The 12732-nt window shown below is 59.0% G+C and overlaps 1 protein-coding gene across 3 annotated transcripts in view; it reads right to left on the reverse strand.

The window, feature by feature from the left end:
- Positions 1-1893, reverse strand: part of CDH4 (cadherin 4) — a 376945-nt gene extending 375052 nt beyond the window's left edge. For all 3 annotated transcript variants that reach the window (XM_054723857.1, XM_054723855.1, XM_054723858.1), the window contains exon 1: positions 1837-1893. In XM_054723857.1, coding sequence (XP_054579832.1) covers positions 1837-1893 — 57 coding nt within the window. The remainder of the gene's footprint in view (positions 1-1836) is intronic.
- Between the last annotated feature and the right edge of the window lie 10839 nt (positions 1894-12732).

The raw sequence follows: 12732 nt of genomic DNA on the forward strand, positions 1-12732 counted from the left end.
TGCAAGTGTGAGGAGTGTCCAGAGGCATCTGGCACATGACAGAGATGCAAGTGTGAGGAGTGTCCAGAGGCATCAGGCCCTGGAGCCAGGAGTTAGCAATGACCACATTGGGAGAGGAGGGAGGCCAGGGAGCAGGCCGTCCAGCCGCTTCACCCTCAGGCCAATGCCCGCGTGAGCTGCACCTGCAGGCTTGTCTCCTCTCTGCAGTCACCAGGGAGCGGGTGGGGGCAGAGCCAGGAAGGTGGTCCTCCAGGGCTGGCTCAGAGGGAGCTGCCGGGAGGCTGGGGTCCTCTCCGCCTCCTCCTACTTCCCTGGACCCTGTCCACCTTCAGGGCCCCCATCTCCAGCCCGGCAGGGAGAGCTGCCCTAACTGACCCATGGGTGTCCTGTCCTCAGAGCCCCCCTGCTCTCCTGCCCAGAGGGCGGGGTCTGGAGCCGGACAGGGAGCAGAGGCAGGTGGGATGGCCCCTCGAAGCCTGGGAGGGGAGCTGCAGTTCAGCCACGGGACTGGCGATGGAGGGAGAAACAGCCAGCGCCAGAGGGAAGCCAGTCCTCTTTCACCGCCTGCCAGCTCCTGCAGCAGGGGCGCAGCCTGCACCCCGCGGAGCAGAACATGCCTCCGCCGCCAGCCGTGCCGGCTCTAGCCCCTCGCGCCACCGCAGGGCAGGCACCCACCGCGGGGTTGGCGCGGGCGCCCCTCGCCCAGAAACACGCAGGGAGGGAGGGCGTGGGGTCCTTCCTCGGGAAAGCGGGGCGCCGCGGCGGGTCCTCCAGCACGAAGCTCCAAGGAGATGGGGCCTGGGAGGCGCACTTGCCCAGGAAAGTTTGGAGCCGCCCCCCCGGCGAGTGCAGAGGCACCCGCGCCAGCAGCCCCGGAGCGGCCTGGCCCCCGCGCTGGTTTATTTCCGAGGTTACGCCGCGCAGCCCAGGAGGAGCAGCGAGGCCGAACGGCCACGAGAGGGGGTTCCTGCAACTCCCGCGGCCCCTCCGCCTCCCACAGGGGCGCCTTCCGTGCAGCCCGCAAGCCGCCCCCTCGGCCCTGCCCCCAGCAGGCGCAAAGCGGGGCTGGGGACCGGCTCTCGGCTCGGAGGAACGAAGGCGGGCGCCGGACCGCGCTCCCGGACGCCCTCGCTCTGCGGCCGCCTGGCGCCTGGCTCCCTGGCCCCGCTCGGAGCAGCCAGGGCCCCGCCAGCTCCACCCACGCCGCGGGGTCTCGGCGGCGAGGGTGTCCCGGGTCCACATCGCCGCCCACCCGCAGCGAAGGTCCTGGCTGGCACCCGGAGGACCCAGGCGGCGCCTAACCGCAAGCCCCCTTTCCTGGGCAAGGGTGGCCCAACCAGGTGTCCCCAGCTTCCTGATTTCCGGCCCGCTGCGGCCAGGTCCCCGCGCCCGCAGCCCTGCCCCGGCTGGTCTTGCCAACTCCGGAGGCACAAGGCTCCCGGGCGATGGAGGGCGCGCCGGCTCCGCCAGCGGTCAGCCTGCCCAGGCGCGGGCGAACCGAGCTCGGTGCAGCAGCCGCGAACCTAGGGCAGCTGACGGATGCTCCGCGGGTCCCCTTCGGGCAGAGCTCCTTCTGTCCCCACCCCAGCCAGCCAGCCAGCCACCCACACTCCCGCACCGCGCCGTGCCGCCGCTCCCGCTGCCCGGCGGCTCCGCGCTCCTCCCAACCGCAGGCGGCTTCGCGGGGCGCGGAAGCCGGCTCTCTGCAGAGGGGCGCGCGGCGGGGGCCGTGAAATCCGGAGAGCCTCTCCGGGCGTAGGCGCGCTCCGCTGGCTCCGGGGGACGGTCCCGCTCTGCCCGGGCTCCGAGCGGCCGGGGCAGGAGGCGGCAACTTACCCGGAGCGCGCCGGAGAGCGAGAGCAGCAGGACGAGCACGCCGGAGACCGCGGGCATCTTTCCTGCCGCGCCGCGCCCGGCGCCCGTCCTCCCGGTGCCGGAGCCCCAAGCTCGCTCCCCGCCGCCGCTGCTCCGCGGGCTCCACGCCCCAGCCCCGCGGCGGCGCGCTCCCTCGGGCCGGTTGTCCGCCGGCCTCCCAGCCGCCCGCGCCTCTGTTCCGCGCGCTCCGAACTGCAGGTGAAGCCGCGCTGTCGCCCGCCGAGGCCCCGCCCGCCGCCCGGCCCCTGCGCTCGCCGGCCTGACGCGGGCCTTAAAGGCGCCGCGCCCCCCGCGCCGCGCCCTCACCCTGCCTCTGTGCGAACGCTGGGCAAGGGCGGGGGTGTCTGGAGCCCATGTTGGCCAAAGGGGCTTTGGACCCAACGTTTACAAGTAAAAGTGTGTGGGGGTGGGGGATGGGGGTTTGGGGCCAAGAGGATGGAAGAAGTCCCCGCCCCCAAACCCTGGGCACCCCTACTGGATGGGGAGCCCCTGCTGCTTTAGTCCAGCTTCCTGCTGGTGGGTGGGTAGGGGTGGGCATGTTGGGCTGGGAGCTCCATTCAGACCTTAGTGCTTCAGGTTCTTCTCATTAACTCCCAAACCCAGGCCGCCCTCCTGGCCATGCACCAGCATTAGCTAAAGAGAGGACCTAGGCTGGGTTCCAGCCCAAGGCCTCTGGACAGTGCAAGTCTGGGCCCCGCTGGCCAAGGCCTTGGGGAAGGGACCAAATCCTATTGGTGCATCGGCAGCGCTACTAGGCCTGAGAAGCCAAGAAAGAAATTAGAAACCCCTGGAAAGGAAAGGCAAGGGAAGGGAAGGAAGAAATTCCCCGGCAGGCAGAAAAGCTGTCGCAGGCAGTACAGGCAGGCCCGCCGGTGAGTGCTGAACTGGGGAGACACCTCTTTAGGGATCACCAAGTCAAACAGGCCCGGCCTGGAGAGGGGGGTGCTTCTGCCTGTTCCCCTTCAGCTTGGAGATTTAAAGAAAAGTGCTTTGTTTGCTCAGATAGTTTTAAATGTCTTTGTCTTGGTTTGGGGGAGCTCTATGTCCAAAATACGTTGCTTTTGGATTAAGAAATACGCTGCAAAGGAGGAGAGGAAGACTGAGTGGACCTTTTGAGCTCCAAGGTCAGAGTCAACTTGGACAAGAGAGCAGAACAGCCCCGACCTCCCCCAGAGCCCGCACACCTGAGCAGGGGGCCTCTGGTTAGGCAGGCGTGTGCTCATCTTCAGGAAGTCAGATTTTAGGAAACGGAAGAAGGCAGGGTAAGGTCTATCCCGAGGTGGGCGGGGGGTGGTGATGTATGGTTCCTCACCCTGCAACTGTGACTAGTAAACAGCCCACCAAGCCTGCCTTGTCCTGCGTCGCGTCACCCCAAACCTGCTCCGTTCCCTGCATGGGGTGGGAGAAAGCAGGTTTCCCCACGAACAGGGCTGACTGTGCCAGGCTTCCCACGTCAGACTCACACAGGGCCCTGCATCCCCAGGGAGGATTCATGGCGCGTGCATCCTGGATCCCACGGGGAGGTCCGTCCTGAGCCTTGTGCTCGCATCTCTGACTTCCTCAGGGTCCTGCGTCCCCGTGGAGAGCTCGCCTCTCCCGGCTCCTGAACTTCTATCTCTGGGACCTGCCTCTGCCCTCAGAGGCCCCAGGGTGATGCAGGCTGCTCCGCAGCCTCAGCGGAGGCGGCCGGGGCACAGCACTTGCTCCACAGCCTCCGTGAAACTGACCCAGTGCACACAGGTGTGCCAACGTGAAAAAAAGAAAAAAGAAAGAAAGAGGTGTTGGGTGGGGTCCTGAGGCCCATGCACAGGATGAAACCTCCGTGTTGAATCCTGTTTCCTGCCGCTGCGTGTCTGAGCATTTTGGTTGGACGAAGGGCACTGTGACTTCCCGGAGGGATATGGACATCCCTTCACCATCCAGCCTCGAGCCAGGCCCAGGTGCAGGCGCTTGTGTGTACTAAGGCACAGAGCGGCCCTCACTCCGCACGTGGGCGCCATCATCATCCCCATCACAGACGACGGGTGTGGAAGGCCGGCCGGAAAGGCGGCTGGCTGCCGCTGCTGTGTGGGCCTCCTAACCCGCCCAGGCCCGGGTAGGGAGCGTTTCCCAGCGCCATGGTGGAGGGAGCCCGCTTACACAGCAGATGTGTGGGAGTTGGCACCTCGAGAACAGGAGCCCGAAGCGCTGCAGTGACTGAGGGGAGCCCAGCAGAGAGCGTCGGCTTCTCAGATTTGCTTGATCGAGGCCGGGAGGAGGCTGTCAGAGAGGAGGGAAGTGTGATCGCAAACCCCAGGCAGTGGCTTACAAAGGATGGTCTGCAGCCTGGCCTCCCAAAGGGGCCCCAGACCAGCAGCATGCACTCCCAGGAGCTTGTTAAAATGCAGAAGCAACCGCCGGCCACGCCGCAGACCCACGCTGTGGGAGTCTGCATGCTACTGACCCGTGTCCTCACCTGAGTCCTGGGGTCACCTGCTCCAGAACCCTCGAGAGGCCCCTAAAACGCAGATGCCAGGCTCCCCCGAGACCTGCTGACCTGGAGCTCTGGGGAGTGGGGCCTGGGCCCTGGCCCTTCACCAGCTCTGGGGCTAGTGTTCATGCAGACGAGTGTTGGGGACCACTGGCCTAGGCCACAGGGAGCAGGCAGTTCCCGGGAGCCTGGTACAATGCTGCTTCATGGGCCCTGCCCTGTACCCACGGACCCCAGTGTCCTGGGTGAGCCTGGGAGTCAGCACTGGGCAGGCGGAGAGACACTGAGACGCTGCCCTCAGGGCCCCCAGCCGCCCCACCCAGCACCCCAGGAGGAGCTGCCGCCCTGTGCTGCGGGTGGAGAGCCCTGGAGAAGGGAGCCCTTGTTTCTCGGGGAGACTAGAAAACGCATCTGGAGGGGAGCTTCGAGTGACTGCTTCCCCTCGGCACCTGCAAACTATTGACCTTGACGTGATTGGGCCACATGTGTTCCAAGGAGGCTTTGCTGCGCTGGTAGGACGTCTCTCCTCCGCCCACCTGTTGAGGTGAATCTGGGGAGGGGTTCACCTTTGGAAGCAAATCGAGTGCTCCCATCGGGCCTGCGTTTCCCTGCCTTTTCATCGGATGTTGATTTGTTTTTCCCCGTTTCTCATTATTTTTGTAGACACTTCAATGTTAAACAAAAAGCTGTTTTGTAAAGAACGCAGGGAGATGTAGCAAAAGGTGTGTTCCTAGAATAAAAGAACTTCTGTGGGCAAATGAAGATATTCAAGGTACCAAGGACACAGAACAGATAAGCATCCTCTTAGAGCCGTGGTCGGCAAACTGCGGCTCACGAGCCACATGCGGCTCTTTGGCCCCTTGAGTGTGGCTCTTCCATAAAATACCACGGCCTGGGCGAGTCTATTTTGAAGAAATGGTGTTAGAAGAAGTTTAAGTTTAAAAAATTTGTCTCTCCAAAGAAATTTCAATCGTTGTACTGTTGATATTTGGCTCTGTTGACTAATGAGTTTGCCGACCGCTGTCTTAGAGGAAAAAGCAAGAGAGAGACAGACACAGAGAGACACAAAGACAGAGAGACAGAGACAGGGAGACACAGAGAGAGACAGACAGACAGGCAGAGAGACGGCAGGCGGCACAGGGAGGCAGCTCCCTCACCACCAAGGGGGCTGACCCTGGGGACGGAGGCCCTGCTCACCAAGCTCACCTGCCTCCTTGCACGGCCCTGGGGCAGAAGACTGAGACCGGCCGAGGAGGGTTCCGAGGCCCTGGAGGCAGTGGGTGGGTGGGGAGGATGATAAAACAAAGTCTGAGGAGAGGAAGCCGATTAAACAGCAGAGCGGGTAATATTAGATTTAGCGGGAGGGAGACAACAGGGGAGACGCTGAGAAGATGAGTGAACGGAGAGCGGCCATAAAGCACGAGAGGCCAGGAAGCCGGGAAGAAAGTGGGAACGGACTTTACAAGTTAAGACTCCTGCGGGGACCACGAGGCTTCCTGCTGGCCTCGGCTCTGTCCCCGGGAGGCCTCCCTGCTTGGATGCTGTCCAGTCCTATGTAACCTGGTTTATTCTTGAACTTCCAGGGTTCGTGCTGATCGCCGCCCCCAGAACACCAGTCCCAGCACTGAGGGTGGCTGGGTGCCCGGAAGGCCCGCAGAGCACTCGGCCACGTGTGGTGGCCAGAGACACGCGCCCGTCCCGAAGGAGCTACCCCTCCATCCGCCTGCTGTCAACCCGGGGGTCCTGCCAGCAGGCGCCTCAGCTCCACGGCCATCACACAGGCGGTGTCTGCTGGAGCCTCCCACCCTGAGGCCGAGCGGAAGCTGGGCTGACCCGGAGCTTGGATGTTTACAGCCCCTCGGAGTGTCCCCAGGACCACAGTGCGCACCTCCTCACCGCAGATGGGGACGATCTGTTTGACCCACCAGCAGTGTCTGCGGCACGCCTGGGCTACGTGCGCTCCGGGGTGAGACAGCGGAGTCAGGGAAGTCACGCCCAGGCAGGCCCGCTTCTCGGGTCCCTGCTGGGCCCTCTGAGTTTGTAGATTCATCCAGGCACAACGGTGCTCAGGTGCTGCCTTCTGTTCCAGGGATGCAGCCGGGACAGGAGACGCCGCCCCTGTCCCCATGGAGCTCACAGTCCAGAGGCAGTCTGACCTGAACACAGACCCACATGCTTAGCAGCAGGGCCTGGCACTCCCACGCCTGGTCTTCTGTTCATCCTGTTACCCAGGTGGCTTTCTCAGCATCAGCCTCCATTTACAGGTGAGAAATGCCCTCGCTCTGGTTGGAACAGGTGTTCTGGTCTCCCCAGGACGCCTGCATCTGGGGACTCGGCTGTGGCGCTGCCATGGCTCAGGCTGCCCTCAGCTTTCACCCCAAGTCCCCCGCATCTCTAGCAGACACCCTGGTGGTTCAGTTCCCACTTTAAAATGAATGAACTGTCCATGTTAGAGCGGGAAGGTATGGAGGGCACAGGGACCCTCCGGCCGGCACATGCCCAGCTTCCCCATCGTGAACCCAGCACTCGACAAGCCAATGGAGGCGCAGTATTGGGAAGGAGAGCCCAAGCTACAGCAGGGGCTCTGCTCGGCCACCGTGGCAGCGCCACAGAGAGCACGCCACTGCCCGGAGGGTCCCTGTGCCCACCGTTCGTCCCTCTCCCCCACCCCAACTCCTGCACCACCGGCCTTTTACTGCCTCAATGCTTTTGCCTTTTCCGGAATGTTCTAAGGTCACAATCACACAGTATGTAGCCTGTTCAGATTGGCTCTTTTGCTTAGCCATAGGCATTAGGCCCCCGTGTCTTTTTATATCCGAATAATACTCCCCTGTCTGGATGTACCACAAGTTATTGGTCCATGCACCTGTTTGCTTCAAGTACCCCTGGGTTTTCAATAGTGGCAACTGAACGCACTTCTTCCCACCTTCCCTGACGTGAGTGGCAGGTAAGCCAATGGCTGCTTTCCTGACTTACCTGGTCCGAGGGTCCCACTGCAGAGCACACACCTTCCCCCTCATCGGTGGGTGGGGTTACCAACCCAGCCTTTGAACTTGGGGTGGGCAGGGTGGAGGTGTGGCTCAGGACAGCTCCCTTCCATCCCTGTCACCTCCATGGCAAGCGACCCTCCCCCTGGGTGAGCCAGCTACCCTCTAGCTTGCTGTGACACCATTGTCTTCTTTTTTAAAAATATATTTTTATTGATCTTTAGAGAAAGAGGAAGTGAGAGGGATAGAGAGATAGAAACATTGATGAGAGAGAAACATCAATGAGAGGCTGCCTCCTGCATGCCTCCTGCTGGGGATGGAGCCTGCCACCTGGGCATGTGCCCCAACAGGGAACCGAACCGTGACCTCTTGGTTCATAGGTCGATGCTCAACCACTGAGCACACCGGCCAGGCAACGCCATTGTCTTCTGAGATGGAGATGCACATCACAAAGTGGCCCTCACTCTCTCCCACTTCGGTACCTACGACGGGAACTGGCGGGACGAAGCCCTCTGATGCACAGAGTTCCTCTTCTTGGACTTCAGCGCCGATTGTGACTGTTCTCGCTTCCGCTGAGCAGTGATTGCTGGGAAGGCACAGTCTCAACACTACACATTGCTCTTAGATGGTCTTCGTGGAGCCCCACAGCCACCGCCCGGCCGCCCACAGCCGTCCAGCCGGGAGCCCACGGCCGCCCCCCGGCCGCCCACAGCCGTCCAGCCGGGAGCCCACAGCCGTCCAGCCGGGAGCCCACAGCCATCCAGCCGGGAGCCCACAGCCGTCCAGCCGGGAGCCCACAGCCATCCAGCCGGGAGCCCACAGCCGTCCAGCCGGGAGCCCACAGCCATTCAGCCGGGAGCCCACAGCCATCCAGCCGGGAGCCCACAGCCATCCAGCCGGGAGTCCACAGCCGTCCAGCCGGGAGCCCACAGCCATCCAGCCAGGAGCCCACAGCCGTCTAGCCGGGAGTCCACAGCCGTCCAGCCGGGAGCCCACAGCCATTCAGCCGGGAGCCCACAGCCGTCCAGCCGGGAGCCCACAGCCATCCAGCCGGGAGCCCACAGCCGTCCAGCCGGGAGCCCACAGCCATCCAGCCGGGAACCCACAGCCGTCCAGCCGGGAGCCCACAGCCGTCCAGCCGGGAGCCACTTCTCAGCAGAGAGATGCTGTTCAGAGGGCCGTGAGAACGTCCGGGAGAGAAGCCGCGGGAGAGGGCGGCATGGCCGGCGGCAGCCCCAGCTAGCCGGTCCGGAGCTTGTGAGAAGAGACAAGCCCCCTTCCCTGGGCCCCATTCAGGGGCCACCGTGGTTTAAATGTGCGGCCCCGTTTTATTCTCACGCCCCTTCTGCAGGAGCACCCCTCCTGCCCTTTGTTCAGGAAGAAACAAGACCTGGAAGAGGCACTCTGCCCCTGGTAGAGGGGGGAGGGGCGAAGGAGAGGGGGCTCAGGGGCTCTTTGCTCATCTTCCCGTTGGAGGTGGAGCTGGCCTCCCCCGGCTGGGTCCAGGCTGGTCCTCCTGATGAGCTTGGCCAAGACTGACCTTGGAGTCCCGGGAGACCAGGGAGGAAGCCGTGCAGCTCCCACGGGGCTGCTGGGAGCATGCGCTCTGGGACCTGCGCTGCCCGGGAAGGAGGCCGGCACAGGAGGCTGCTGCGCAGGAGAGGCCCGGGCAGGGCTATGGCTGTCCTCGCCCTGTGCCCCCGTAAGCGAAGCCTCCAGGATCCCCCAGCCCAGCCCGTCCCCAGCCGAGCAGCAGAGCGAGCTCTATCCATGCCCCTCAGAACAAAGAATCCGGCAGCTGAGTCCGGCTAAATCCCTGCTTCGTGGGACCAGAGGTGGATGTTTTATTTTTTTGTTTCTTGTTAATCCTCACCCAAGGACATTTTCCCATTGATTTTTAGAGAGGGTGGGAAGGGGGGAGGGAGGGAGAGACATCGATGTGAGAGAGACATACCGATTGATTGCCTCCTGCATGAACCCTGACTGGGGCCAGGGATCGAGCCTGCAACCGAGGTACATGCCCTTGACGGAATCGAACCTGGGACCCTTCAGTCCTCGGGCCGGCGCTCTAGCCACTGAGCCAAATCAGCCAGGGTGAGGTGGGTGTTTTAAAACACTGAGTTATGGGTGATCTGCGTGGCTTGAGAGGTGGGTGGACTCAGGCCCCGCCAGGTGTCTGAAAGCCTGCTTACTCCACCGAAATGGTCAGGTGTAGGAAGGAACCTACGCTCACTGGCCTGGCAGCTGCCTGCTGGTGGGGTGGAGGAGGGGTGTTCTCCTGCAGGGAAGCAGCTGACCTGGCCCACATCTAGTTACTTCCACGTAAACACAGCATTGGGGCCTGGAGGTCAGAGGTCCCACGAGGCCTGCTGGTCTGCAGATGGAGGGAAGCAGCTGTTCTCCGGAGGCCCGCTCGAATCAGCGCCGGCCATGCCTCCCCTTCACATGTGGAACGCGTTATTCTGCACAAGCTCTTATTTCCAGGGAAAAGCAAGACAGGAATCTCAAACCTCATCTCCTATTTCCCCCCCAGAAGGAGGTGTGTGAGAAGGAGGGGAGGAGACACAAAAACAGGAGCGAAACAATGCATTTCAAGAGACTAAGCTCATTAGGTGCCCTCCTCAGCACTCCGCCCTGGTGCCCTCCTGCACAGGGAGCCGCTGGGTGAGAGCGGAGCTTCCCAGGAGGTGGGGGCTGGCCGAGCATGGGTTAGGTCCACAGCGTTCCCCGGGGTGGGGGGAGACTGGGAATGTGCCACCTGGCCTTGCTCCTCGCGTAGATACAGCCCCCCCAAGAGGAAACTACACTGGGGTAGGGGTGGTCCAAACCATCTCAAAGATGATAAGTGGGGAACCAAGCCAGACATTCTACAACTCCCTGTTCCCCCAACTTCGAGGGCGGACACGGCGATGCTGTACCCTGGTCCCTGCTGAGTGACAGCTGCACTGGGGGGCCTCTGGGAGCTCTGCTCTCTGATGGCCCAGTTGCACATACAGAACCTATAAAGCAAGGCTGGGGCGCATCCGCTGCATGGAGGAAGCGCATCCGGTAAATGACCCTCTGAGCATGTTCTAACCAGTCCGAGTCCGTGAGCAGGAGCCCCAGTAACCAGCTCGATGACGCCCCTGCCCCCCTCAACCCCCCGCCCGGCTCCCTGCTCCTGGGCCATCTTTATTGCTTTATGAGTGCACATTCATTATTATTATTTTTTATTTGTAGTGAGAACAGTGACCATGAGATCTACCCACTTCATGAAATTTAGGATGTGCCCTGCAGCGCTATTAAAGCCGGTGCAATATTGTGCAGCTGAGCTCTAGAATTTGTTCCAACTTTCTACTCTTGACAGCAATTCCCGTCCCCCTCCCCCAGGAGCCCTGGCCAGCTCCCGCAGCCACCCTCCACTCCCCGTGCGTCTGACTGCCTTAGGTTCCTCGCGGACGTGGGATTGTTGAGTATTTGTCCTGTTTGGCTTCTCTCCCTGAGCCCACGGTCCTCCAGGTGCACTGTGCTGCTGCATATGTAGGATTTCCTTCTTCCTATGGGCTACGAAATAGTCCATTGTGTGTATACTCCACATCGTCTTTTTAAAAATGTTTTTATTGATATTAGAGAGAGAGGGATAGAGAGATAGAAACATCGATGAGAGAGAAACATAGATTGGCTGTCTCCTACATGCCCCTATTGGGGATCGAGCCCACAACCCAGGCATGTGCCCTGACCAGGAATTGATCAGGTGACCTCTTGGTTCATGGGCCGATGCTCAACCACTGAGCCTCACACACCAACGGCGGTACCACATTTTCTTCATCTGCACACCCGTCAGTGGGCATTTCGGTTATCTCCATCTTGACTGCTGTGAATAGCGCTACTGTGAACACGAGGGTGAACAGCCAGTCTCTCCAGCAAACAAGGAAAATCCTTCAATACAAATCACATATTGAGTCACAAAAAAATGTCTTAACAAACTTAAGATGATTGATATCATATCAAGTATCTTTTCCAATCACAGTTGAAGGAATACTGAGATATTCACAAATATGTAGAAACTTGAAAACACACTCTTTAACAACCAGTGGGTCAAAGAAGAAATCAAAGGGATCTTAGAGAATGCCTTGAGACAAGTGAAAATAAAACACAAACAACAGAACTTGAGATGCAGCAAAAGCAATACTTAGAGGGAAATTCATAGCTATAAATGCCCACATTAAAAAAAAGAGGATCTCAAATAAACACCTCTAGAGCTAGAAAAAATAGAGCAAACCAAAACCAACATTAACAGAAGGAAGGAGAGAATAAAGAATAGTGAAGAAATAAATAAAATAAAGGAGTAAAAAAATAGAAAAAATCAACAAAACTAAGTTGATTTTTGGAAAGATAAATAAAATTGGTAAAATTTTAGCTAGACTAAGAAAAACCTAAGAAAAAAGGAGAGATGACTCAAATAAATTAAATCAAAAGTGAAGAGGGAGACATTGCAATTGATTCCATAGAAATAAAAACGTTCATAAGAGATTACTATGAATGATATTATACCAACAAACTGGACAACCTAGAAGAAATGGGTGAATTCCTAGAAACATACAATCTATCAAGACTGAGTCAGGAAGAAATAGAAACTATGAACAGACCAATAATTAAGGAGATCAAGTCAGTAATCAAAACCTCCCAACAAAGTAAAGCCCAGGACCAGGTGGTTTCACTGGTGATTCTACCAAACACTTAAAGAAGAATGAATGCCAGTCCTTCTCAAACTCTTCCAAAAACTGAAGAGGACAGAACACTTCCAAACAGGCCAGCGTTTCCCTGACACCAGAGCCAGGAAAGACACCACAAACAAAAGCCTTCTCTGTTACCATAGGCAGTATCCTTGATGAACATGATGCAAAATTCCCCAGGAAAATACTGGGGAAATGAGCACAGTAGAAGGATCGCACATCATGACCCAGTGGGATTACTCCCTGGGATGCAAGGATGCTTCAGCAGACACACATCGGCCCGTGTAACTCACCGCAGTAACAGCAGAAAGGATAAAAATCACATGATTGGCCCAGTTGGTTGGAGCATCGTCCTATGCATGGAAAGGTTTCAGGTTTGATTCCTAGTCAGGGCATCTACCACCTGCCTAGCTTGTGGTTTCATCCCCAGCCAGGGCATTCACAAGAGGCAGCCGGTTGATGTTTCTCTCTCACATTGGTACTTCTCTCTCTTCTCCTCCCCCTCCTCCTCCTCCTCCTTCTCTTCCCCCCTCTCGCTCTGGAATCAATAAAAAAATACTTGGGTGAGAATTTTTAAAATACTTTATATGATTGTCTCAGTGGATGTGGAAAAATGTTTTTATAAAATTGAAGATCTTTTCATTATAAAACCTCTCAACAAACACATAAAAGAAAGACACTATGG

This window comes from Eptesicus fuscus, chromosome 12 (genome assembly GCF_027574615.1).
Source record: "Eptesicus fuscus isolate TK198812 chromosome 12, DD_ASM_mEF_20220401, whole genome shotgun sequence".
Taxonomy (NCBI): Eukaryota; Metazoa; Chordata; class Mammalia; order Chiroptera; family Vespertilionidae; genus Eptesicus; species Eptesicus fuscus.